This window comes from Ambystoma mexicanum, chromosome 2q, assembly GCF_040938575.1.
Source record: "Ambystoma mexicanum isolate Mex_15411 chromosome 2q, UKY_AmexF1_1, whole genome shotgun sequence".
NCBI lineage: Eukaryota > Metazoa > Chordata > Amphibia > Caudata > Ambystomatidae > Ambystoma > Ambystoma mexicanum.
In genome coordinates this window covers 540,802,895-540,827,809 of record NC_090924.1, presented here as the reverse complement: position 1 = coordinate 540,827,809, position 24,915 = coordinate 540,802,895, and the positions used below count along the sequence as shown (strand labels likewise).

The 24,915-nt window shown below is 45.5% G+C and overlaps 1 protein-coding gene across 2 annotated transcripts in view; it reads left to right on the top strand.

The window, feature by feature from the left end:
* DLEC1 (DLEC1 cilia and flagella associated protein) overlaps window positions 1-24,915 on the top strand; it is a 1,790,999-nt gene that overhangs the window by 189,360 nt on the left and 1,576,724 nt on the right. For both annotated transcript variants that reach the window (XM_069647686.1, XM_069647685.1), the window contains exon 4: window positions 18,279-18,435. In XM_069647686.1, the coding sequence (XP_069503787.1) occupies window positions 18,279-18,435 (157 nt within the window). The remainder of the gene's footprint in view (window positions 1-18,278; window positions 18,436-24,915) is intronic.

The following is a 24,915-nucleotide window of genomic DNA, read 5'->3' as shown; positions in this document are numbered from 1 at the left end:
TTACTTAGAAAAATCAATTTTACCCAAAAACACATATTTCCCAGATACAGTTTGTTGAAATTACATGTACACATTGCAGATGAATTAAGGTACATTCTTGCCCAACTCTGATCTTTCTAAGAGCTTGGGTTAAGAAATGACATCATTTTTTTGTTTTTGGTAGCTTTAGCAAAATTGGTTTTTCATCAAATCTTTACACAGACCTGTTGTACACTCCCCCTGAGCATATTACAGTAATTTACTATGTCTCTAGCATAAACCCTGTGTCTGCAATATTAATAAATAGCGGGGCTCGGTCCCAGAACACCGCACAAAGTGGAGTTTGGTCTCAAATCGTGAGGGCATTTTCCATTGTAAGGACCCCCAAATTGTACATTTCTGTGAGCTTAATACAAGATTTTATAAGCAATTTAATCAAAGATACATTTGGTGCAATATGAAATCACATATGAGTCTGGGTCCGCCCCCAGGAACTTGGTGAGTCAGAGATCAAATATCTCTCCTTCTCCCAGAGGACTGTTTACAGTCACAGCTCAAATCAGCATATTCTATTCAATGGAAAGAGTCTATTGTGTTGACTGAGGTCAGCAGACCAAGGGGCCACTCTGCATTTGGTTAACAGAAACCTGTGATTTCCTGCCTTCTTGTGTGGAGTTCTGAGGCATGAAGGCTTCCTAGCCTCTTGGACTGTTAATTGAATCATACTGTCTTCTGGGAACAGCAGGTGTTAAGAATTTTCATTAACCAGCAAGGCTTTGAAGTCCAGGCTGGCTCAGGCTCTTTTGTCAGCTACTGAAATACAGTTCTCCTGTCAGAGTTTAGACCGCTAGCGCCGGTTAGTGTCCAATGCCGGTACTGCACCTATTTTTGGAAGCTGTCTTGAATTAATACATTTCAAAAAGAAAGGATTTTACTTGATAGTATATGATTCTTGCTTAACATGGCATTGATGTGGATCTGCAGTAGAGTAAAGTAGAACCCTCAACCAGAGTTGGATTTTTGTTTGGTGGTTTCGGGCCCATGATCTTAGCAATTTTTGACATTAATAAAAACAGATTTTGAACAGAACCATCCTTCTTTGCACTGGTGGGTGGCAGGTCAGGCGACCATTTTGGTGTGCGCAAAACTGCGCGGTTCTCCTGGATTCTGGCGCAAATGTGGGCTTTTCCGCCATCTTGGATTTTCTAATCCCACAGCACCAAATGTTGTAGCCTAATAATTCAAACGTGGGTCAAGACACCCAACAACTCCAATGAAGTGGGGACTAACACTGCCACTTGTAATCCGGCAATAATACTGTTGGATCAAGTGGTGGTCACAGTAATTCCATTTGGTGGTGTCTCCGTGGGTTGTAGGGGAGGAGTGGTCCAAAAGACCCCCCCTTGCCTACATCCCCTCCCCAGGTGAGGGCCATGGCTCATTGGGCGTCCCCTCAGACCAGCCGGGCCAAGGTGGTGGAGGGTTCACCTGCTGAAGACATTGCCCACACGTATTGAATTTAGCTAGGCCCAGAAACCATTTTGTCTATCAAAGATGGTGTGAGCTCAGCGCACTGTAGCGCGGCCCCCACCCTCGGAGAGTTTCAATTATCCCTGTCGCCGCAGCACCCTGGCAGATCCGCTGTGAGCCCGTTCCCACAAACAAAACGGACATGAGCTAGCATAAGATACTAACACTGTAACATTTCACCGTCCACAGTGTATCACTGCTCCCAGCATGACCCGGTCAGCGAGGCCTGGGTGATGGGGAGAACTGTAGAAGGGTCATCCGATGAAAGCAGAAAAATACCCAAATACGAATGTCAAAACCTACTTGTAATACGTGTATCCTTTCCATAAAACTACTTCTACTAAAGAAACCTGTAAAATTGTGTAATTATAGTAAGAAACGCATGTTTACATGACACCAGCAATGAAGGACCCACACCCCTGCAGGGGTGTGCAAATGATAAAAAGCATTCCGGGGGATTATTCTCTATATGTATCATTGAAAACCGTACACCCTCCGGTCCCGCGCAATAACGGAACTAATGCTGCTAGAGTACACGAGAAGACGAATGTAACCATACAGAGGGCTCATGTGAAGGATGCGCGAGAATACACTTGTCATGCGTGTATGTCTAAGCCCCTTATGTGCCACCACCGTCATGTTCAGTGACGGGTCATTTTCTATGTACTCCACCAACTACACTACTACCTCACTTACTGCAAATGTATATGCATATAACTAAATACTGTAGTTGTTAAAACATAGTGTACGAATAAGGTGCTCAGACTGGATATAATCGAGACACATCCAGCAAGTTGACATGTATGTTTTCAAAAGATTCAAACAAATATTATAAAGTGTTCAAATGATTGTGATGTTTTCACCTCTGAAAGCCGGCAACACACGAGGAAGATACCTTTGTGAATATGTGCACTAAGAAGTGCGCACTCAATAGAGAGAGGGTACGGGATCCCGGTTGAAAAATCCCCTTTGAGTACCGCTCGCCGGGGCTGACTGTTGAGCGGACGGCAACACTGCCTGGACGGACCCAGTTTCGGAGACTATCGGTTCAAGACGGGCACGTGAGTATTGAGTGCGAGCGATCGTAAAGGGAGTGGAGGAAGAAATTTAGGACAGAGAACGAAGAGGGGTAGAAAAGGGGGGTATGCAGATCTACTAAGGATCATCCTAAACTTTCTTTGCTTTTTCTTTGCATATGGCCATTAGGATTAAGAGGTGAATAAGAGATAAAAGTGACGGGAACCTAGCTCCGAAAGGGGGTGGAAGGCGGCGCCGCATAGTGCTATCTTGACTAGTACTGGGAATATATGAAGAAGTGGATAATAAGATAAGTGTCTGGCAAAGGGGGACACGGAGAATATATTAGTGACTGCTAGTTCTTCTTTCTATTCTTTTCTTTAGGGTTGGGGGGGGAAAATAGAAGTGAGATCAGTACAAAACGTTAGGGAGAAAATAAAAGAGAGAGAGTCCTACTAGGAGAGGGAAGAGCAGACCAATATATATATATATATATATATATATATGCGCATCCATACATCTGAATAAGACGGACAGGGACAGCCGGCTAGGGAGGAAAGGGAGGGCAGCGTGAATTGTGAATAAAGTGTTACAGAGAGGTGTGTGCACCTCGTATGCGTCAGAAGACAATTTGGTGCTGTGGGTGTGTAAAATGGTTATAAATGTATAGTAATTGAATGGTCATGGTAAGTGTGGCCGGATAAAGCTTCTTGAAGACAAAAATCACAAGGTGAAGTGAGTGTGTACCTTTTTTTGATTTCCGGGTTAATATTGTCAAAATCACTGATGGTTTGCTCTTGTATGCCCCCCCCCCCCCCAAAGAGAATAGAATAGAGACTGTGTACAGCCAGTTTTGCATTGCACAGGCAGGGGGAAGAGCACAAAGGAGCCCATTATTGAATGCGAAGTAGAAGACGAAACCCATATTGGTAATAGGTTTACATTGTAATTGTGGACACACAGAGACACACAAGTACTAGGAAAACACAAAGATGGGGGCCGAAACACCCTTATCACATATCTGTAAGAACCTACCAGGGTACGCGGAGCGAATTAAGAAATATCATGACCAATGGGTAACAGAGCTGAAGGGAGAGGAGTTACCCCAGATATGGCCCGAGGGGGGGTCATTTGATAAGTGTTCTGGATATGGTGGCCACATGCATTTGTTTGAAATGCAAGGGGAAGCAGTTGCACAATAGGAGGGAAATATTAGATCTCTGGAGGTTATTTGAAGAGATACCACCGCCTAAAGCACCAGCATTAAATCCTGACCTACCATCCACCACTGACAATCCACTGATGATACAGAAAGATGCTAAAGAATCGTCAAATGTAGAGCCACCAATAGAGGTAATAAGCTTGTACCCGATATTAAACAAGCCTGTGCCCGCAGAAGGGTACAGTGACCCCACTTATGTCCCTCCCCTGACAACTACTACACCCCACCGGCCAACGACACCCCCGCCATATGAAAGTACAAGGGAGCGAGCCCAGGCATGTACATAAAGGGTGGACATAGAAAAGCTAACAGATGATTTACAATCAAGACTCTCAATAGCGAAAGATGAGCTCGCAAGGATAAAAGACATATGTGAACAAACAGCACTTAATGCAGCAAGATCAGGGCGCACGTCTAGAGCGCCGAGTGAGAATAGAACACTTGAAGACGGGTGGAAAAAAGGTGAGATACTGTTCAGAATTGAGGAAGAACCGACACGAATAATCGAAGTAGGGACACGAGAGGGAGGTATTGATAATGAAGAAAGGCCTATAGGGGACAGAGAGGAACTACTATGTGATATAAGGGACGATTTAGAAGAAAGCGACAGGTTGAGCATGGCAATGGGAGGGGGAAGTGAAGGGGTGGATGGTACATGTTCAATGAGAACACTGGATGATGAGTGGACGGGGCGATTAAGGAACAGGGTGGGGAAAATGGCATCACTGGGAACCTCAGCAGCCAAAACGGGTGTAGATGCAACGACAAAAGGAAGGCTACAGCTCCCGTTGATACATAGGGGAGGAGGGAGACCGAATTATATCCCATGGGCTCAGATGGATAAAGCCAATTTATTAAAGCTATTGCCCCCGTTATCGGGAGGGGCAAGTAAGTGGATATACGCCTTTGAGAAACACACTGCCGGGTACCCCTAGCAATAGGAGTTGTAAAGAGCTTGCTTGTATCAGCAGTGGGGGATCAGGCTGATAGAGTATGGGTCAAGGCCGGTTTCCCGGGAGTAACATTAGACTGCGACCGCCATGACGGGGCCTCCTTTAACACAGTGCGTGCAAGGGTGTGGGATGCCTTGCGAGAAACGTTTCCAGATACGCCAGACTTACAGTCAGTAATGCAGTGTACAATGAATGACGGGGAGGAGGCTATGGATTACATTTTTCAGGTCCAAGAGATGTGGAGAGCAGAAACGGGCACGCCCTGGTATCAATCGACATCTTTATTTTACTTCATTATAAAAAGAGGGCTCCCAAAGGAAGTGCAAAAGGCGCTCGACAAGATAGCAGGTATTGAAGCGAAGGGATGGCCTGAGATTCAGAGCATAATAGTACACCATTGTAAGCGAATAAAGGAAAGGGAGAAGGAGGTGGCGCAGAAGAGATTGGCAGACGAAGCAAAACTAGTGCAGACAAAGTTGGTGAAGGTCGCAGCGGCTGTAGCCGCACTCCCCACAGCAGGGAGGGAGATGAGGAGGAGGAGGGGCTGGTAGCAATACAAGGAAGGATGGCAACTAATTGGGCTGGAGCAGGACAGCGGCAGTGGAACGAGCAGGAGCAAGGCGGAGGTCCGCAGTGGCAAGAGTGGACCCCTCGAGTGGGACGAGGTGGGTACAGGGGCCGAAGAGGAGGTGGACCAGGGTACGGGGGAATGGGAGGAAATGGATGGCAGGGCTCTAGAGGTGCACAAGGGAGTTGCTGGAACTGCGGAAGATGGGGACATTACTCTAGGGAGTGCAGAGCCAGACTCAACAACGGGTTCCAAGAGGTAGAACAGTATGGCCATCCCCACCCGGGGAGCCCATATGGTCTTCCAATGGGACAACAACAACCGAGAAACCCAGGCCAAGGTAATAATGAGCAACAACAGGGGCACCAGTATAGAACACAGAACCACCCACACAACAATGACAACATGCAGTACACGCCAGGCAACCCTTTTGCGACAACAGCAAACGTGGCCCCCGCACCAGCACCTTACAACGGCGTGTCAGTAGTTTCAGGAAGTGTCTTCAATCAAGGCGGGGCGATAGGACAGCCCACAGAGAATACCTGCATGTCCAGTTCTATCTACCACCTACGATGCATCAGAGGAACCATTGGTAGGGGCGCAGATAGGAGACAAGCAGTTCATATTCATGGTGGATTCGGGAGCGGAGAAATCATGTATCAGGGAGGGCCGGTTCCCGCTATCTAACCGGAAGTTAGAGACACAGGGGTTCTCTGGGGCTGTAATTGAAGTTCCTTACACAGAAGCATTGGACGTAACAGTGGGGGGAAAGACTGTAAAGACCCCCTTACTGTATTATGAACACTCACCAATAAATTTATTAGGGAGGGATCTCCTGAGTAAACTCAACATGACCATATCATTCACTGAGAGAGGTATAGTGTGTTCAACACCCGGAATATGCCCATTGCGTGCAATGTTGGTAGTACAAGCCCACACGACCACACAAGAAGTACGAGGTTTGCCGGAAAACGAGGAAATGTTTATTGAAGGGCTAAAGACATTGGCCCTCATAATTCCAGAGCTGAGGAAAATGGATTGGAGGATTCCAGCAGAGTTCCTCTTCCGCCCCATAGTGTGCCCCGACACAGCACCAGGGTCAGTGGTATCATTAGACTTGCACGCTGTACAGGTATCAGCGAAAAGGATTGCGGTGATTGGAGTAGATATGGAAGGATGCGAGTGGCGCACAGTACTGTGCACGAATGCCAACATCGCCCTAAGAGACTTAACAGATGAGGATCTCTTTTCAGATGCAGAGGGGGATGGTGAAATTGTAATGGAAATAGCGATGCCCTGTGAAATTTCGATTCAAGCTAGGGAAATTCCCGCTCAACTGATGGCAGTGGTAGGAACACCGCTGTCATTCTTTGATGATGACATGAGACTCGTACCAAATAATTTGTGGACAACAGGCCCCCATGATGTAGGGCTGTTGCATGGAGTACAACCTGTGATAATAAAACTAAAGCAAGGAGCAATTCTACCCCGAGTGAAACAGTATCCATTGTCCCGTGAAGCTGAACAAGGGATAAAAGAGACAATAGATGCACTACTAGCACAAGGGATAATAGTGCCTTCAAACTCCCCATGTAACACATGTATTTATCCAATCAAAAAAGCGAAAGGAGGGTCTTGGAGGATGATACAGGATTTACGCCCCCTAAATGATGTAATTCAGAAAGAGTTCCCTTTGGTCCCGAACCCTGCATCAATATTATGCAGCATCCCAAAAACGGCATCACACTTCACTGTAGTGGACTTGAAAAACACATTTTTCTCAATTCCCCTGGCTGAAGAGAGTAGAGATACCTGACAGCATTCACACTGGGGGAAAGAGATATGAACACTGCAGATTACCGCAGGGATACTGTGAGAGCCCAAGCATATTCAACCGCATATTACATGAAGACTTGGGAAAACTATCAGTTGAGAGTACGATCATTCAGTACGTAGACGATTTACTAGTGTGTGCACAAGACGAAGAAACATGTAGAAAGGATTCAACAACGCTCCTGACTCTATTGGCCAATAAGGGGTAGAAGGTAGACAAGGAAAAGCTACAGTACTGTCTGACAGAGGTCTTATACTTGGGACAGCTGATATCAAAAGATGGAAAAAGAATAATCCCCAACAGGGTAGAAGCGATAAAATCAGTAAGAGAACCCATAACAGTGAAAGACATGCAGAAGTTCTTGGGAATGTGCAATTATTGCCAAGCATGGATATTGGACTATGCGGCATACACGAGACCCCTACTACAAGCACTCAAAGAAGCACAACAGGAAAATAAAAAAATAGAATGGTCAGAAGAAATGAGCGCGTCCTTCACATCATTAAAAGAGTTAATTTCAAGCGCTCCAGTGCTAGCAAATCCTGATTATGGACACGAATTTTACCTATTCTCACACTGCAAGGGAACACTCATGACAGCTGTTCTGACACAAAAGACGTCCCTAGGACACAAGCCTTTGGCTTACTATAGTGGTACTTTAGATGCCGTGATGCAAGGCCATTTCGCGTGCGAGCAATCACTCGCTGCAGCCGCGTTCGCGATTGAGAAAAGTGCCACAATAGTAATGGGATGTCCTGTGACATTGTTTGTGGAACATTCACTATTTGCAATACGAGAGGTCAAAAAGCACACTGACGAAACAGCGGGCAACTGCATATGAGATCATATTGTCTAGCGCCAATATCCATGTGGTGAGATGCAAGACAGTGAACCCCGCAACATTCATTACAGAAGCATGCACACTAGAGGACATGCAGGACCACGATTGTGCAACTTACACAGGAGAACGAGGGGAGGACACAGTGGTGTGTGAGAACGCTCTGAGCGAGGGGGAAGTGTACTTCGTGGATGGGTCTGCATCGATTGATGTGGACACGGGAGAAAAACATGTTGGTATGGCAGTGGTGAGGTTAGAAGATGGTGAGTATGAAATACTAGTACAGTACCGCCTCCCATCACATTACTCCGCACAAGCAGCAGAACTGATTGCGCTCATAGAAGCACTACATGCAGCAAAGGGTTGCGCAGTGACAATATATACAGACTCAGCTTACATGACGACAGTACATGGAGGTCTAGCAAGATGGGGGCGGAGGGGATTTCGACGGGCAGACGGGACACCAGTACAGCATGCAGATTTGCAGAAAGAGTTAATTGAGGCCCTACAAGACCCCACAGCGGTAGCAATAGTGAAGTACCAAGCACATACATCCAACACAGATGTTGTGTCTTTGGGAAACGCGGCAGCGGACGCTGCCGCCAAGGAAGCTTCCTATTTTCAGAAATATGAAGCAGGTGAGTACGTGCTGCAGCACAAGACAAACGAAGAGCTCCCAGAAGGGTACAACATGATGCCTATATCACAAATACTAGAATTACAGGAAGGAGCTAGTGCAGACGAAAAATTGATGTGGACAAAACGAGGGTGCAGCAAGTCGGCGACAGACTTACTGTGGCGGCAAAACAACTCAGGGAAAGTGGTAATGCCAATCAAGTTATTGGAAATTGCGTTTCAACAACTACACTTCCCTGCACACAACACCAAACAGCACATCGCAGCAGAAATACAGGAAGAATGGTTCGTGCCCTGTCTCCAGGAGCACGTATCTCGATTAGCGATGGAATGCACAACATGTCAAATATACAATTCAGGAATGACATTACGCACCTGCGGGGAACAATTCCAAAACTCATTGGCCCATTCAGAGAGCTACATATTGATTACGCGGACATGGGGGAAAGGTGTAATGGAGCACGGTACATGATTGTGGTTGTATGCCCATTCTCAAGGTGGGTAGAAGCAGGACCATGTGCACGACCTGATGCCAAGAGCGCTGCAAAGTTCCTAGTGAGGGAAGTGTTCCCGCGCTGGGGAATTTGTGACGTTATTCGCTCAGATAATGGCACTCACTTTGTAAATGAGCTTTTCAAGGAAGTTACTACATTATTGGGAATAAAACATAAATTGTGTTCGATTTATCATCCTCAAAGTAATGGCGTAGTGGAAAAGATGAACGAACTATTAAAAGGCAGGTTATCAAAACTATGCTTTTCATTGAAAAAGAATTGGATTTACTGTGTGCCCCTTACGCTATTTGAGCTCAGAAATCAGCCAAGCAAAGACCACCATTTGTCCCCGCACGAGATCGTGACTGGGAGACGAATGTGCACAGCACACTCTCCACTGCGCGAACACTCAGATGCACACAGAAGCTCCGCGATATTGGGAGAAGAGTTCACAGACTATTTGAAGAAATTGACAAGGGCAGCGCGCGCAATATCAAAGCAGCTCTCCCCACCCTTCACGAGAGAGGAGGGAAACATAACAGGGTCTGTCACGGAGCCTGAGCAACAGCTACAGCTGATGCCGGGTGAATTCATTTATGTCAGGAGTTTTGTGCGTCGATGGAATGCACCACGGTTCCATGGCCCATACGAGGTAGTGTTCTGCATGCCCACGGCAGTAAAAGTAAAGGGCCTAAAATACTGGGTACACTTAACAGATGTACGAAAAGCATATAGTAATGTGCAAGAGGAGGTAGATGAGGAGGCACAGACAACAGCAAACGATGCAGCTGAGCAGACTGTCTGAATACGAACTTGTGTATGTGTGACAGTAACGGACCTGAATGGGAAAATGACTGATAAGTATACTTGCATTCTTTTTAATATGTTACTGGGGGAAAAAAAAAAAACGTTTTTTCCTTTCATCTTGTGAACTTATATGTAATTAATGAAGTGATCAAATTATGACGTGTTTACACCCTTGTCTGTGAATACCCTTCCCTGCAACCCTACCCGCTTCCATTCCCCGTCAATATATAACTGGCACTGGTAGTGCCCACAAAATGTTTACATGCATGCACTTAATGCACTTTTATATCTCAAACAGGAGCTACCATGGCATCTAACGGGCAGCCTGCAACGGATAGAATTAGTAGAATGAGAGAATTATTAAATGAGAGATGCAGATATTCGTATGAGTGTGGATTATCTGTGTGCATTACGTTGTTTTTTATAATGATGTTTGGCCTGGTTACATATTGGTTTGTAGCGTTCATCTCTATCGAGATGAACGAGGGGGGAGGGATTAACAGCACTGGGATCAACAGCTCTACTGGGATCAATACAACTGCAAGTGTCAATACTAGGGAAGGTGATTTCCTGGTATGGGACGGAACTAAACTTGTATGGGGTTATCATAATACACCATCCAATGCTGTCATCTTAGAAAAGAAAGAGCCACAAGGTGGAATGCAAAACAACACAGTGTCTCCACCAAAGATATCTAATTACAATGCTCACAGTTTAAATGACCGAAACCCGTCTGCCATATCGTGGTTGTATAACACCCCACCAGCCAACCCGCCCCCATATTAAAAAACAACCTGCAAGATAACGTCAGGGACGAAAAGGAAAAGATGCTGGCAAAACACGATATCTTATATGATGAATGGGCCAAGGGGGGCGGGAATGAGAAAGGGGGGTCTATTTTTTCCCTCGCCCAGGAGGCTGGGAAGTACATGAGGAACAAGAACAACAGACGAAAAAGGGACGCAGGGGGAAGGAGGTATGATGAGTACTATGGGTTAGGACTAGATAAAATGGAAGACCCACGACACCCCCATCAGACAAATAAATGGTATGCGGATATGAGTGCCAAAGCGAAACAAACAACAAACGAGAGCTGTTATGTCTGCTCCCTCATTCCTCATGCTTCAGGTACACCCAAAGTATTGCTACCCAAAGAGTTGCCAATTATAGATGCCCAATGTCTCCTTCATCTCACGTTATGCAGGATTAAGAACACCTTCCAGGCACATGGAGTTACTTTTAGAATGCTGCAGAACGAGAAAACTTGCTATCCAAAGACGGCAGGGGTGGTATGTCTGGAGGAACCATTTTTTGTAATACAAGGGACACTTTTTTCGGACAACAAGTGGAAGGATGAAGAAGTAATGTGTAAAGCTGAAGCACTGAGAGGTGTGGCACCAGAGAAATTGCAATGGATAGAAGAAACATGAACACCAGTATGGAAGGAACACATTTCAAAACTAACTTGTAACCGCCATTGAAAAACCGTTCAAACTACAGAACGAAATAGACTATGAACTATGTTTTAAAGGAGAGGGGAAAACCTCCATGGGGACAAACAAGAACTGTAACAAGACCCTCACCATCCCAGATCTGAGAAAAGGGACAGCGGCCCTGATGGACACGTACTGGGTATGCGGCAACCAGGCATACCTGCACCTTCCCCCTTCTCAATGGCCACTCTGCACTCAGCCCTAATGGTAATACCAGAAAGCCACATCGATGGGAGCAAAAAGACACAGGAACGCATACAACAGAGTGCAGCCCAGCCGACTGCGGAGCCACAAATGTATGTCCTGTCTTCCGGGAGCAAAGGAGAGGTGCTGACCCGTAACAGACGAGCATCAAACTACATATCAAAGGCATCATCAGAACTGTTGGCTCAGATCCCAGACAGATATCGACTATTCAGCTCAGCAGAAACATTCTTTGCCTCACTCATCTCAAGTGTCCAAGCAAGGGCAAACGCAAAATGGCTCCAGATAACACGCTGGGAATTGATTCAGCTGGCAAATGACACTGAAGAAGGGTTCAACGTAATAAAAGTGGAACTAAGGGCTTTACGGCTGATGACAATGCAAAACAGGTATGTCTTGGACCTGTTCACGGCGATGGATGGAGGTGTTTGCCGAAAAATTGGAAGTGCCTGCTGCACTTTCGTACCTTCCGAAGACGCAGAAAACTGCTCCCTGTCCCATGTGATCGAGGCAGTACACAACCTAGAAGAAAAAATGAAAATGGAAGGTGGAGCAGAAGACAGTACGTGGTTCGATAACATCTTCTCCTGGGTCCCCTCATGGCTTGGAACGACTGAAATTTTTGATGCCAGCTGTGATGTTCCTCCTTTTAATTTTTTGCATATGCCAGGTGGGTCTTCGATGTTGTGCTAACGCAGTACCTAATGGTGCAATGATGATGGTGACAATGGGCAACACCCGTGGGACAATGCAAACTATGCAGGAAGTGCAGGTACAAACCGGAACTGATGATACACCAAGGTATCAACTAGTGCCTAGGTATCATGACAAGGATATCATAGACAAATTATGGCACACCACCATCAGAGAGCCCCGTATACTAGAATGGTATCAGATCAGGAGGTGTGGGTAGACTTGGAAGGAGAGAGCGGATGTATATACCTAACCTGTACCCCAGATGAATATGCTAGGAGGGGTGAGAGCTTAAGGGGGGTGTGCAGAGCCTGGATGCCGATAAAAGGCACACCAGCATGGGATGAGGCAATTATGGACGAAGAAGAGTGTAGGAGATTGAATGAGTTAAAGAATTCGTTACTTAAGTAACGAAAGGGGGGAAATGTAGGGGAGGAGTGGTCCAAAAGACCCCCCCTTGCCTACATCCCCTCCCCAGGTGAGGGCCATGGCTCATTGGGCGTCCCCTCAGACCACCCGGGCCCAGGTGGTGGAGGGTCACCTGCTGAAGACATTGCCCACACGTATTGAATTTAGCTAGGCCCAGAAACCATTTTGTCTATCAAAGATGGTGTGAGCTCAGCGCACTGTAGCGCGGCCCCCACCCTCGGAGAGTTTCAATTATCCCTGTCACCGCAGCACCCTGGCAAATCCGCTGTGAGCCCGTTCCCACGAACAAAACGGACATGAGCTAGCATAAGATACTAACACTGTAACATTTCACCGTCCACAGTGTATCACTGCTCCCAGCATGACCCGGTCAGCGAGGCCTGGGTGATGGGGAGAACTGTAGAAGGGTCATCCGATGAAAGCAGAAAAATACCCAAATACGAATGTCAAAACCTACTTGTAATACGTGTATCCTTTCCATAAAACTACTTCTACTAAAGAAACCTGTAAAATTGTGTAATTATAGTAAGAAACGCATGTTTACATGACACCAGCAATGAAGGACCCACACCCCTGCAGGGGTGTGCAAATGATAAAAAGCATTCCGGGGGATTATTCTCTATATGTATCATTGAAAACCGTACACCCCGCGGTCCCGCGCCATAACCGAACTAATGCTGCTAGAGTACACGAGAAGACGAATGTAACCATACAGAGGGCTCATGTGAAGGATGCGCGAGAATACACTTGTCATGCGTGTATGTCTAAGCCCCTTATGTGCCACCCACCATCATGTTCAGTGACGGGTCATTTTCTATGTACTCCACCAACTACACTACTACCTCACTTACTGCAAATGTATATGCATATAACTAAATACTGTAGTTGTTAAAACATAGTGTACGAATAAGGTGCTCAGACTGGATATAATCGAGACACATCCAGCAAGTTGAAATGTATGTTTTCAAGTGATTCAAACAAATATTATAAAGTGTTCAAATGATTGTGATGTTTTCACCTCTGAAAGCCGGCAACACATGAGGAAGATACCTTTGTGAATATGTGCAAGGCCATTCCCCCTCCCACCCTGCGAAGACTGCCAAACATGAGAGCAGAGGCCCGCGCCGCGCTGCTCCACCTCCCCCAACCAGACTGGAGCCGCTTCAAAGATTTGTAGCCCCCTCTACAGCACCCAAGGCCACGGCCTGCCACCTGTATTATTTACAGCACAGCAGTAAACCTCTGCCTGGACACACACTTTCAAAGGCGCCCCCTCGTAAACCCCACAACCCACCGGATCATCTTAGACTTATAGCCCTGTGCAATCAGGACACCCAATACTGTGGCAACACACAACAGCCCATTCATAATAACTTCTAACGAGACAGAAAGACATGTACCGCCCGTCCCATGCCCGGAGACTTAGCCCCACGACCTATGGTACCGGTCAAACAGGACACTGGTAACCATGCACGGATAAATCACCATCAAACCCCTCACAAGGTGCATTCCTCCTGTGTTGCATTAACCTGTAGAATAACCTATTGATAGATTTACTAAAGAAGATAACATTGCAATGACTGAATGACTGCGGTGTGCATGGCATAGGGCAAATAAGTCAGGAAAAGACATTCATCTCTGACACTGGCCGCAATGGCACAACAACACCGCCCGGATGAACTCAGCTGACCTGCCAGGCCCAGCCCAACCCACGAGGCTGACCAGTGACGTCCTCCAGCCAAGGCCAACCACATCGCAGCAGCACCTATAGCTAGTCATCGCCACCCAATCCCATTGAACTTGTGCCCCTTATAGTATGTAGGTACTGATGACGTTTTTTGTAAATATATACGCCTGTCTTTGCTATTGTCAGACAGAGCGCTCTCGGAGTTTGCAGAGTTCTTTGCATGCCCTATTCTGATTGATAAACTCCCATTTAAGCTTACCCGCACTCTGTCTTGGCTTTATTCCCGACTTGGGAGAGTCCTTCATTGTCTCTCATTGCGGGGAGGATCGTGCTGGCTGGGGACGCTTGCCTTCAGGGTTTACCACCGGGATACCACCAAACCTATAATAAGCCCCTGTGTCTTTTCTCAGCATTCTAAAGAAAGCTCCTTTATCTCTTTACTATTGTGTTATGCTATGCTTTCCTGGGTGGGCTTGGTTTGTAATGGCCCAAAGGAGTCCTGAGTGAAGCGAGTGCTTCAGCGATGGCTTAGGGCTGCTACCGCCCAAGCCCGCCCCAAAAAGCAGGGCTTAACGTTTATAGCACCCAGCTCATTAAGCTCGGTACGAAAAGTGGTTTTGAGCAAAGGATTCCTTGGATGAATGGGAATGGGCATTGAGGCGCCCCCACATCCAAGGGAAGATACGGCTAAAATGGAGAAGTGAGAGGGGCTTAGGAACAAGTATCTTCCCGCTTTCCATCACAGCTTTCTGAGCAGGGCAGAGGAGAGTGCTGGAGAGGGCATGTCAGGCCTGCACAGCAGGTAACTAGAAAAACAAATGGGGAAGATGACTGAGGAGCAGAGGGACACTTCGTGTGTCTAAACCAGGAAGCCCAGCAAACAGTTGTCTTGGAATTTGGCTTATACCTGCGATACCAGCCTGGTTTTTCAGGATGCACATTTTTTGGAACCCTCACGCCGAGTGTGATTAAAAATCATCACCCAATGGGTAATATCTTATTTGTGGCAAAACTCATGTTATCAACTATGCAACTATAGTGAGAAGCACAACCATTAAAACAGGTTTTGGAGCACACAGGAGTACAGAAAGCATCCTCTTATTTATGAGATAATACACACTGAAATCACTGGATAGAAACACACAATCCATATCAATCTTGATGAATTCGTTTGCACCATGTAACAGTCAGTCAAATTCATAACTATGCCTTCAATGTCAACCTAGCACCTGATCGAACCATCATCTCATAATCCCAAACTGAATAGAAGTTCAAGATTTGATGTTTGGCAATGTTTGACAATATCCTTTGCCTTAACGAAGGAAAAACGAAATTCTTCTTAAGAATACCATTACCCATAAACCTCGCATTGAAAAGTGTTTGGACACAATGGCCATCCCCAAAAAACAAGGTAAAAAGTGAAAAAAAGGGATCCTAATAGGCCCAGAAATATCCCCAATTGGAAATCCCATATCCACACTGCACCTGTTCATAGCACTCCTAGAGATAGCTAAAACAATCAACATGTCAAGATGTTGCCCGCTCCAATCTTGGGTACTCAAACAGTCTATAACGGGGCTGCACCAACCCAACCATTTTATGATCCAGGGCTTAAAATTACAGATTTCACATTCTCAGGGCACACGCCCTCAAGTATCTCCCAAATCAAATCCAAAATTGCCCTCAAATCATTGTGCATAGTTCATAGTTCTGAGAGACTTCAACTCAAAAGCCCCCAAGTACCTCTCCACCTTTATAGTGTCCCATCAACATGGTTAGTGTGAGGCAAGCACTAAACACTGCTTTATTTCCCTGCCTAAAGAAATCTAAGGAATGTCTGTGTCCACAAGTCCAAACCAAAAAGTCTGCCTATATGTCAAAACCTATTGAAGTATTTTATATTAAAAAAGCACACCAAAGAACAAAAAAGAAGTAAAAACCATGCCTATTTCGCCACCTTTTGCCTTAAGAAAAGGACTCAAAATCCGAGGAACACCTCACTTGACCAGAAGCAAGTTTGTGGTAATTCTGAGAGCTCCAAAATCGAAAAAGCGAAAAATAGCATAGAACTCCCAATCAAGCTTACTCCACCTTGCTCCTCGCATGTAGGGCACTCCCACATCGTATCACACAGGCTCCTTCATTCTCCTTTTCCGTGCTCCCTGAAAACGCTCCTTTTCAAGCATCTCCAACCTCCATTGGACTCTTGGGAAGCTGGTCTCAATTGCCCAAGGCTTACTTCCAATCCTCTCCTAACTCTTCTTACTCATATTGGATAAGTGAAAGTCTGGTTCTACAACTACTTTGATATCTAGGGCCCGCACTAGGCGTATGCAGCATGTGCGGCTGCACTTGGCCCCGTGCCTGCTAGGGCACTGCGCCCGAGGGAGCCGTTGACTCCCTCTTGCAGGTTGCAGCACGGGACGTGTGCTCAGAGTCCCTAAACTTACCGGTTACTGGAATATCTTTTTCAAAAGCGGCTGCTGTCCCTCGAGGTTTGGCTTCCTTTTGTTTCTTCTGGTGAGGCAACTTGTCACCTGTGAACCTCCTGCTGTGACTCTGGAGAAACAAACGTCCCCTCCCCCGCGGCCTAATAGCTGCTGGGGACCTCGTAAGCACTGCTGATAACTTTCTTTCTTAAAGCAGAACGTTTAAAGTGGGTGCAATTTACTATTGAGGGCCTATTTAAGAGACCATTGTTGTGTTAAGAACTGCAAAGGGGCATTTTTATTTTGAAAGCACGTGCAAAGCAGCAGTTAGCTGCTTAAAATCTGTGCCTTCCTCCAGCACAATTAAACATTATTTTCACATGTTTATTTCCGAAGTCAATGCAACATTTTCCTCACATTTATATATGAAGCATGCAAGTGAGCCATGAATATTTACCAAGGATGTGACAAGCGAGGTTGTAATCCTGGAGACTGCAGGGAATATTTTCTCTGGTTCTGGCCCTGTACTGATTTTCAGGGCACAAGTCGATACATGTGGATGGACAGCGTCCGCCCAGTTTTTTCAACGGGTAGACGCAACCCCGCTTCTGTGTTTTTGAGACCAGCATTAAAAAAAAGTTTGCTTGCTGAAGTGTTCAGCTACTAGAATTTCACACCATGTTTCCAATGCCAACGCTTACCCACAAAAACACATACAAATGCCATTAAAGTGCACGTCTAATGTTTGGATTTTCTTTTCTTTGGAATATTTCATTATAAATTGTTGGGCTTAAAAGGTGGGCACCTTTTTATTCTTCACTTGTGTAGTTATTGGAAATTCTCTTCTCGGATTACCATGTTTTTGCTGCTGCCTACATACGTATTGGTCATCATCTTGTGATGGCACTTCCTGTGATGTCACTTTTGGTGATGTTATCAAATGCAAATGAAGGGGACCCGCACTTAATTTGTCACACTTGGCTCTGCAAATCTTAGGGCCGGCCCTATTGATATCACCCTAACCCCTCAGTTCTTTTCTTGTCTGGCATTTGAGTCCATCTTTTGCACCGTTGACTTGGTCTGCCATGTACATATACATTACGTATTCATATTCGTTATCAGCGAACATGGGCATTTCCGTATACTGCAGCAACTGTACGCCCTACAGAATAGTTTCAAAAACAGCCTTGCTCCTGTTAGTAATTGCTCTAGCTAAGATGTGGCCAAAACATAGCCTAGCCATTACTCTAATCACTTTACTCAGTTTCCTCACAGCATTGTAGGGAAAGACCTAGTCAGATCTTCAGTGCAAAACCAATGCAATGGTCAATAAGTTTCCTGGCAATTTTACAAAAAGATTTGATGTGAAAATATAACTTAAAAAAACCTTTGAAAGTCTTTATTGTATAGCACTTTGAACATGTTGAGTAAGTCGTTGAGAAATTTCATTTTTCACTTATGACAGATTCGTTGTGAGCATGACCGTTGCATGGCAGAAGCTGACATGGTGGAAAGACATATCATTCAGGCACGGGCTCGTGCCACTGCTGAAGAAGAACGCGCCCTTAACAGAGCAATAGAAGAAGCCGGTGGGAGGACAGATACTGTCAGCCTACCTCCAGGTATGTTGACTAGTTATTGTAATTTTTTTATTTTAGTTTATTTTTACTTAACACATTAGATCATTTTTCAGTTCCCCGTTATTTGATGGTGGGGGCATTCTACGTTTGCACTTTAGCATAAGACAGGCCCCCACCACTAAATATTCCTCATTTGCACTGCAGAGTGAAAAAGGGGAGGACAAAAGTCGGCATACAAGGGTATACGCCGCCTTTTTCTCTCCCCTTTTGCACTCCACCATGCAAATGAGTGAACGCTGTCTGCCATGTACGCCTGGCAGACAGTTTACATTGGACTCCTATGGAGTCCATCTGCTTTTTGTTGGTGCAAAAAGCCGGCGAACTCATAGGAATCCCCAACAGTTGCGCAGGCATGAAAATGCATTCCGGCGCAAATGCTGGAATATTTGTATGGCAGGGATGAAGGGAGCAGCGGAAATATAAGTTACTTTCCACCCCTCTTCTCCACCATAAAAATGAATGAAAATGAGCCGTACTATAAACAAAATACATAGAAGCCTTTTGTTTAAGGTTTAGGCCTCATTACGAGTTTAGCAGTAAGTGCATAATGTGGCACTAACGGAATAACCACCACTTATACCACTCTGCCGAATTATGCTTTCCAGAAAATTGCCACTAATCCCGCTGACTGAATCGGCGCCAGAAACAAAAATGTTATTTCCACCGTATTGCAAGTGGAAATGCAACTTAAATACTGCTACAACCAGCCGTGACGTGAACTATGGGATCCTCAACCTGCTATTATTCATTGAGCTACAGCAGCATGCAAGTTTTGAGCAGGGAAGGAGACAAGCACCACAAAGGTGCAGGAGACATTTGCTGTGGAGGCCACCCATACCATGTGTCCGCCCATCCCCGTGGACACTGACAGACAACCAACTAGTGATTCTCTATCGCTAGGAGCAGCGCTTCATCACAGACCTGCTGACCCTGATCAAGGCTGAGCTCCAGAGCTCCATCACTATCAGTTCTACCACACACCCATCCCTGGTAAAGCATGTGTCCATCCTACACTTCTGTGCGGCGAGCAGATTCCTGCACATTGTTGGCACACTGCACGGGATGTCCCAGTCAACATTCTCAAATGTGATGGAGCAAGTCTTTGATGCGCTCATTAGGCATTCATATCAGCACATCTCCATACCCATAACCCAGATGCAGGTGCATGCAGCCAAAGCATGTTTCTATGCCATTACCCAGTTCCCCAATATCATAGTGGCACTGGATTGCGCACATATGGCATTCGTTGCCCTTCGCTCCTATACCAGGCAGTTAATTCCATGAACATTCAGATGATATGTGATGCCGATCTTACCATCAGCCAGCGCCCAATTCCCAGATGCCATGATACTGAGAAACTGCACCCTTCCAGCTCACGTGAACACACAGAGGACAGCGTACCTGGCTTGTGGGTAAGTAGTAAATCTGACAATGACATGGCACAGTGACACACATGGAGACCAGAATGAAAACAATTGTGAGCACACAAGTCCCATAATTCATCATCAGAAATACAATAAATAGGCCATGGGCCATGACAGACTTTTCACAGTCCACATAGTGACCTTAGATGCCTCCACGGGACACCCTGGCATGCATGGAACCAGACACACAATTATCCACTTTTAACCACGCTTGAAACTTGGGTGGACTGCTACAGATTGGATACAATGGCCATTCCTTTTAGTGCATATATCATTTTTAATTTAACCAACAATTCATTCAAACATTACAAAAACATATCAGTATATTAAGGTGCAACAAAACAGCAGTATCAACAATTCCTTTAACAAATCATAAAATCTATCCTCAATCCTAAAAATAATGCTTGCAATGTGCTACAATCCACAGTTAATGTTTATTGTTCTATTTTCATACCTCCTTCCAACATTGAGTCCAAATAGTCCTTACACAGGTATAACACCAACTCCAATAGTGTTTTGTGTGTCTACTTAACCCACAACTTTGCCCAACATGTTTTGTTCTCTCATCTTTGGCATATGTTAAGTTAGAACACTTATAAAGTGCTAAAGCCCTAAGGCGTCCAGGCGCTCACTTACAGTCAAGGAAATAACAGACAGGTGGGCAGCTGCTTTACGTAAACAGAATCGTTTTTAAGGACTTTCTGAAATCCAAGTGATTCTTTTACTCTCTAAGAGCTTGTGGCAATTTGTTCCATGCATATGCCACCAAAACTTGAATCGAGCGTCCCTTTCCACGCACTGTCTTGACCCGATCCACATTCAAAAGGTGGACGGTAGTGTATCGAAGGTTTCTTATAGGCTTATATGTAGAGACCTTTTCTTTAAGGTAGCTGGGTGCAGATCCATGGATGCGCTTGTGGCACAAGGCCAGTGACTTGAACAAAATCCTAGCTGATATAGGCACCCAGTGCAGTTCCCTCCTAGAGAGGGTGGTAGGTTTGTTTCATGCAGCAAACGATATGGACAGCTGCATTTTGGATTTTCTGCTATTTAGCAATATCTTCCTTACTGGCCCCGCCTCATAGAGCATTGCAATAATCCACACGTGGAAGAATGACAGCCCTGACATACTTAGCCCAATTGTTTTTTTAAATTAAGGGAGCCACCTGTCTTAGCACTCAAGTATATATATCCATAGAACTTCCTCACGGGCTACTGCTCCTTCATCACCCTCACATACAATATATGTTTTTTGCCACCCTTGTGTGGTATTGACTATGCTGCTAGGAGCCTTACAGTCTTGTGCGGTTTCCTTTCTAGCAACTCTTCTGAATAGCTAACACTATTATCTCATCTGTTCAGGGTATATTAATTCGCCCTCCATTGTCACTTAGAATAGAAAGACAGTCCTCAATGGAACGGTACTCGTCTTCCTTATCATGGCTCGCTGGATCAGCCCGACAACCTCAGGTGACTCCTTGCTCTGCGCTTCAAGTCTCCCTTCACTGCGGAAACAATATATATAACATCCTGTTACTACCGCATAACAATGTAATTCAAACATTCTCAAAGTGTGCACGTAGGTGATGTTCCTTAACCTACCCCTGTGTCGTATAGACTACTGTTAGGACTCTATGTTCTGCCTCTGTTGCACTTACATGCCACTATTGATCCTGATTTCCATTGTTTGAGTAGATAACTACAATGCAGAAACAAACAATCATTGTACTTTTTAGACCCTGTGATACTGCTTAGTCTTATGAGCACCACAGCGGTATATATAGCCCCCATTGATTACTTTGCGTGCTCATAAGACTGAGTAGTGTCACAGGGTCATTGTGCGTGCATATGGTCAGTGTAAGGAAGTGTGCCTTGCTTGTACCATGGAGTCGTGTGCTTCACTGTCTACAGGGCCACGTGTGCCGATGTATGGCAGGACCAATATTGCGTGTGTATCCGTTGTACTGTCAGCTGAGGGTTGTGTGAGGAGTCAGTAATGTGAGGCGGACAACTGCTTGTAATTTTCTCAAAGTACGACATTTTATCACAGTAAAAGGTTTCAAAATAAGCCTTGCTTGCCCTAATCTATCGAGGAATTCCCTACCTATTTTAAAGGCTAAGCGAACTATTTCTAGCATAGGTAAACTGGCCCTCACTCTAAACAACAAATATTCATAGTAAATGATAAAGCAACACAACCTTCACCTGTCCTGGGTAAAATCTTTCCCCCTAGCGTTTTGAAACCAGCTTAGAAAAACCTGTCAATGAAAAAGAAAAGTCTTGAACCAGTTCTTATCGGTTCCAAGTCAACACAAAAGTTCATCAAACAACAATCAACTGGTAATAATACTCTGGTTTCGTTAAAAATCTCCCCTTCCAATCTCCATCAGAGAAAAAAGCACCAATGGTAATCCTGGTTTTCTTCTCTTCAAGGGTATTTGCCACAGTTCAAAATAATAGGTATTTGACTCCTCCAACTACGATTTTACAATGGGTTAAGACTTTTGCAGTACATTTGGTATATTTGCCAGGATGCTTCTTCTTTGGGTTGCTACTTCCTTTTAACAACCACTCTGCTACTGTTACTATGAGTATAGTTACTTTTGTTTCACAGTATGCCACTACTTCAAAACCACTCCAACTTTATATACCACCTCAGTTCAAGTATTTCTGCCACTGTTTTATGCTTCAGAATGATCAGCAGAGTTTGACAAGGCACTTCGACCTCTTCAGGTAGGCAAGACACTCTTCCCTTTAATGACTTTCTAAAAGGGGGCAGCCTCTGCCTCTTCTGTCTGTCCAACTGCCGCAGGGATAACCTAACTCTGCACCCAAGACTTTCTCCCTTTCAATTCTAGCAGTCTTTTAGCATTACAGGTTATCTTTTGGAAATTCTTTACAAGCACCCAGCTCCCCTTCCCCAGCTTTCTCTTACCTCCTCTGCCCCAGCAGTTACTGAGAAGCTGTTGTGCCACTCTTTCAGCTTTAGGTACCAATGCCACACTTATATCTGCGGCCTCTGCATGGTTGACAACTTCACAGAATAGGTGGAGGGGTATAAACAGGTTTTGTTTCACTATGCAAAGGGCTTGCCTCTTGGCTTGGGTAGTGCTTGTTCTCTTAAGTATAATCACTTCTTGAAATAAAGAATGCCAATTCTATATTATACAAGGTTGTCTTCAAAGAGAAAGCATAATTAGGTGCACGCGACCAGTCTTTAAGGTAGATTTTTAAACTTAAAGTATTGACTGAAATTGTATTCTGTGTGGCATCAAGGAGCGACTTTAACTTCCCTCGGAAACAGTTGGTCACACGCAATAGTTCTTTGATGTAGTTTCACTTTTAACTCTTGTAAAATGTTAATGTCAGGTTTTCAGCTGAGTCCTATACAATTAAGGACACATGACCACTCTGGTAATGTGAAAGAGTTCAACAATGGATGCAATGTATTTTACTTTCACACGTGTTACATAAACAAACAACTTCTACTTGCTTTCAACTTTACGTGAGCCACTTTGGAGCTGGTTACAGTTACCGGCAAGGTTTGTTGAGTGAATCTTAATGTTGTGCTTCACTCACCGTCTTCAGGGACACTGGCAGTGGTAGTATAGCTCAGTGGCAACGCGCTCGCTTAGGAATCAAGACAACGCAGAGTGACACAGGTTTGAATCCTGGGTCTGTGCTTAGAAAAGTCTTTGGTATTAAGCATGTTATAAATAACCAATTATACCAACTACCCGATACACTGCGGTTGCAAGTTGCTCCACTTCCCCGACTTCCTTGACCTCTGCTACTACTTCGGGCTCACTTGGGACCCACACCCTTCTCCAGCACAGGTGTCTCTGGTCTGGCCAACTTAGTTGTGAGTCTCCTTTACTCCCTAAACCCTTGGATTGTCTTCTGCCTATGGCCTTGGGTTGCTGCGCCGTCATGGCTCTGCAATCGCAGTGACTCGGCACATGGGAAAAACTAGGTATCCAGTAATTATACCCAATTAATAACAGAGAATGAATAAACAGCTAAAACATTTACAACAAAAAACAGGTGGGGAGGGGTTTGGGGTGTGTTTAAAAGCATTGGGAAATGGGTTGTGTGACCCCCCCATTGATTTTCGTTATTAATGTTTCTGTATTTTCATTTGTTAAAATCACATAGAACTGAAAGCTTTACTTCCAGCACATCTTCCTCTGTGTAGCCTCTCCAATACAGGTTTTGGGAACACAGGACCCTCTCAGAACTTTGAGGTGAAATCTGCTGTCTCCACGTAACAAAAAGTAGTAAGAAATCAAAAAGCCTTCCCATGGATATTTCATTCTCCTCGTCGAAATTGCCAGAGGAGCCTGACGAGACGGACAGTGAGGTCGACTTGGACCCAAATGATGAAGTTCCCCATCATCACAGCTCACCACCATCAACAGGTACACAGAATAAATGGGCAGCTCCTACGACCAAGTGAATTCAAGAGAAGACTGGAATCAGACAAGAGATTTCAATCAAAAATGCATGACACCGACCACCCCTCAATAAGCTTCAAACATGCACTGGAAGAGGACCCTCCAACCGTTTATAAAATGCGGGAGCGGCAGCGTCGGATTGGGTCGTCGGCCAATCGGCCCGTGCCCGATGCAAAATCATGGCCGGAGACCTGGGGGCCGGTTCCTGAAGCCCACGTGGGCCGGTTTCAGCCCAGGCGTGGGCTTCACACTTCAAGAACCAGCCCCCAGGGCCTCGGCCTCGCCGGGCGGATGCAAGTTGCAAAGGATCTGTAAGTAAGTAACTTACAGATCCTTTGTAATTGCAGCCCCGCCGCCGGCCCGCCGCAGATGCAGAGAAAGGTAACACTGAAGTGTTACCTTTCTTTGATAAATGCGGCAGGCCGGCGGCTAACTGCCTTGGCCCGCGACACCCTGGCGCCAGCAGCAGTCAGTGCTACAAAACACTGGGAGGGAGCGGCAGGGCTTGGCGGGACTGCCGCAGCCCGGCCTGCTCCCTCCCAGTGATTTGTAACACTCTGCTCGCCTCTCCGCCACACACCGCC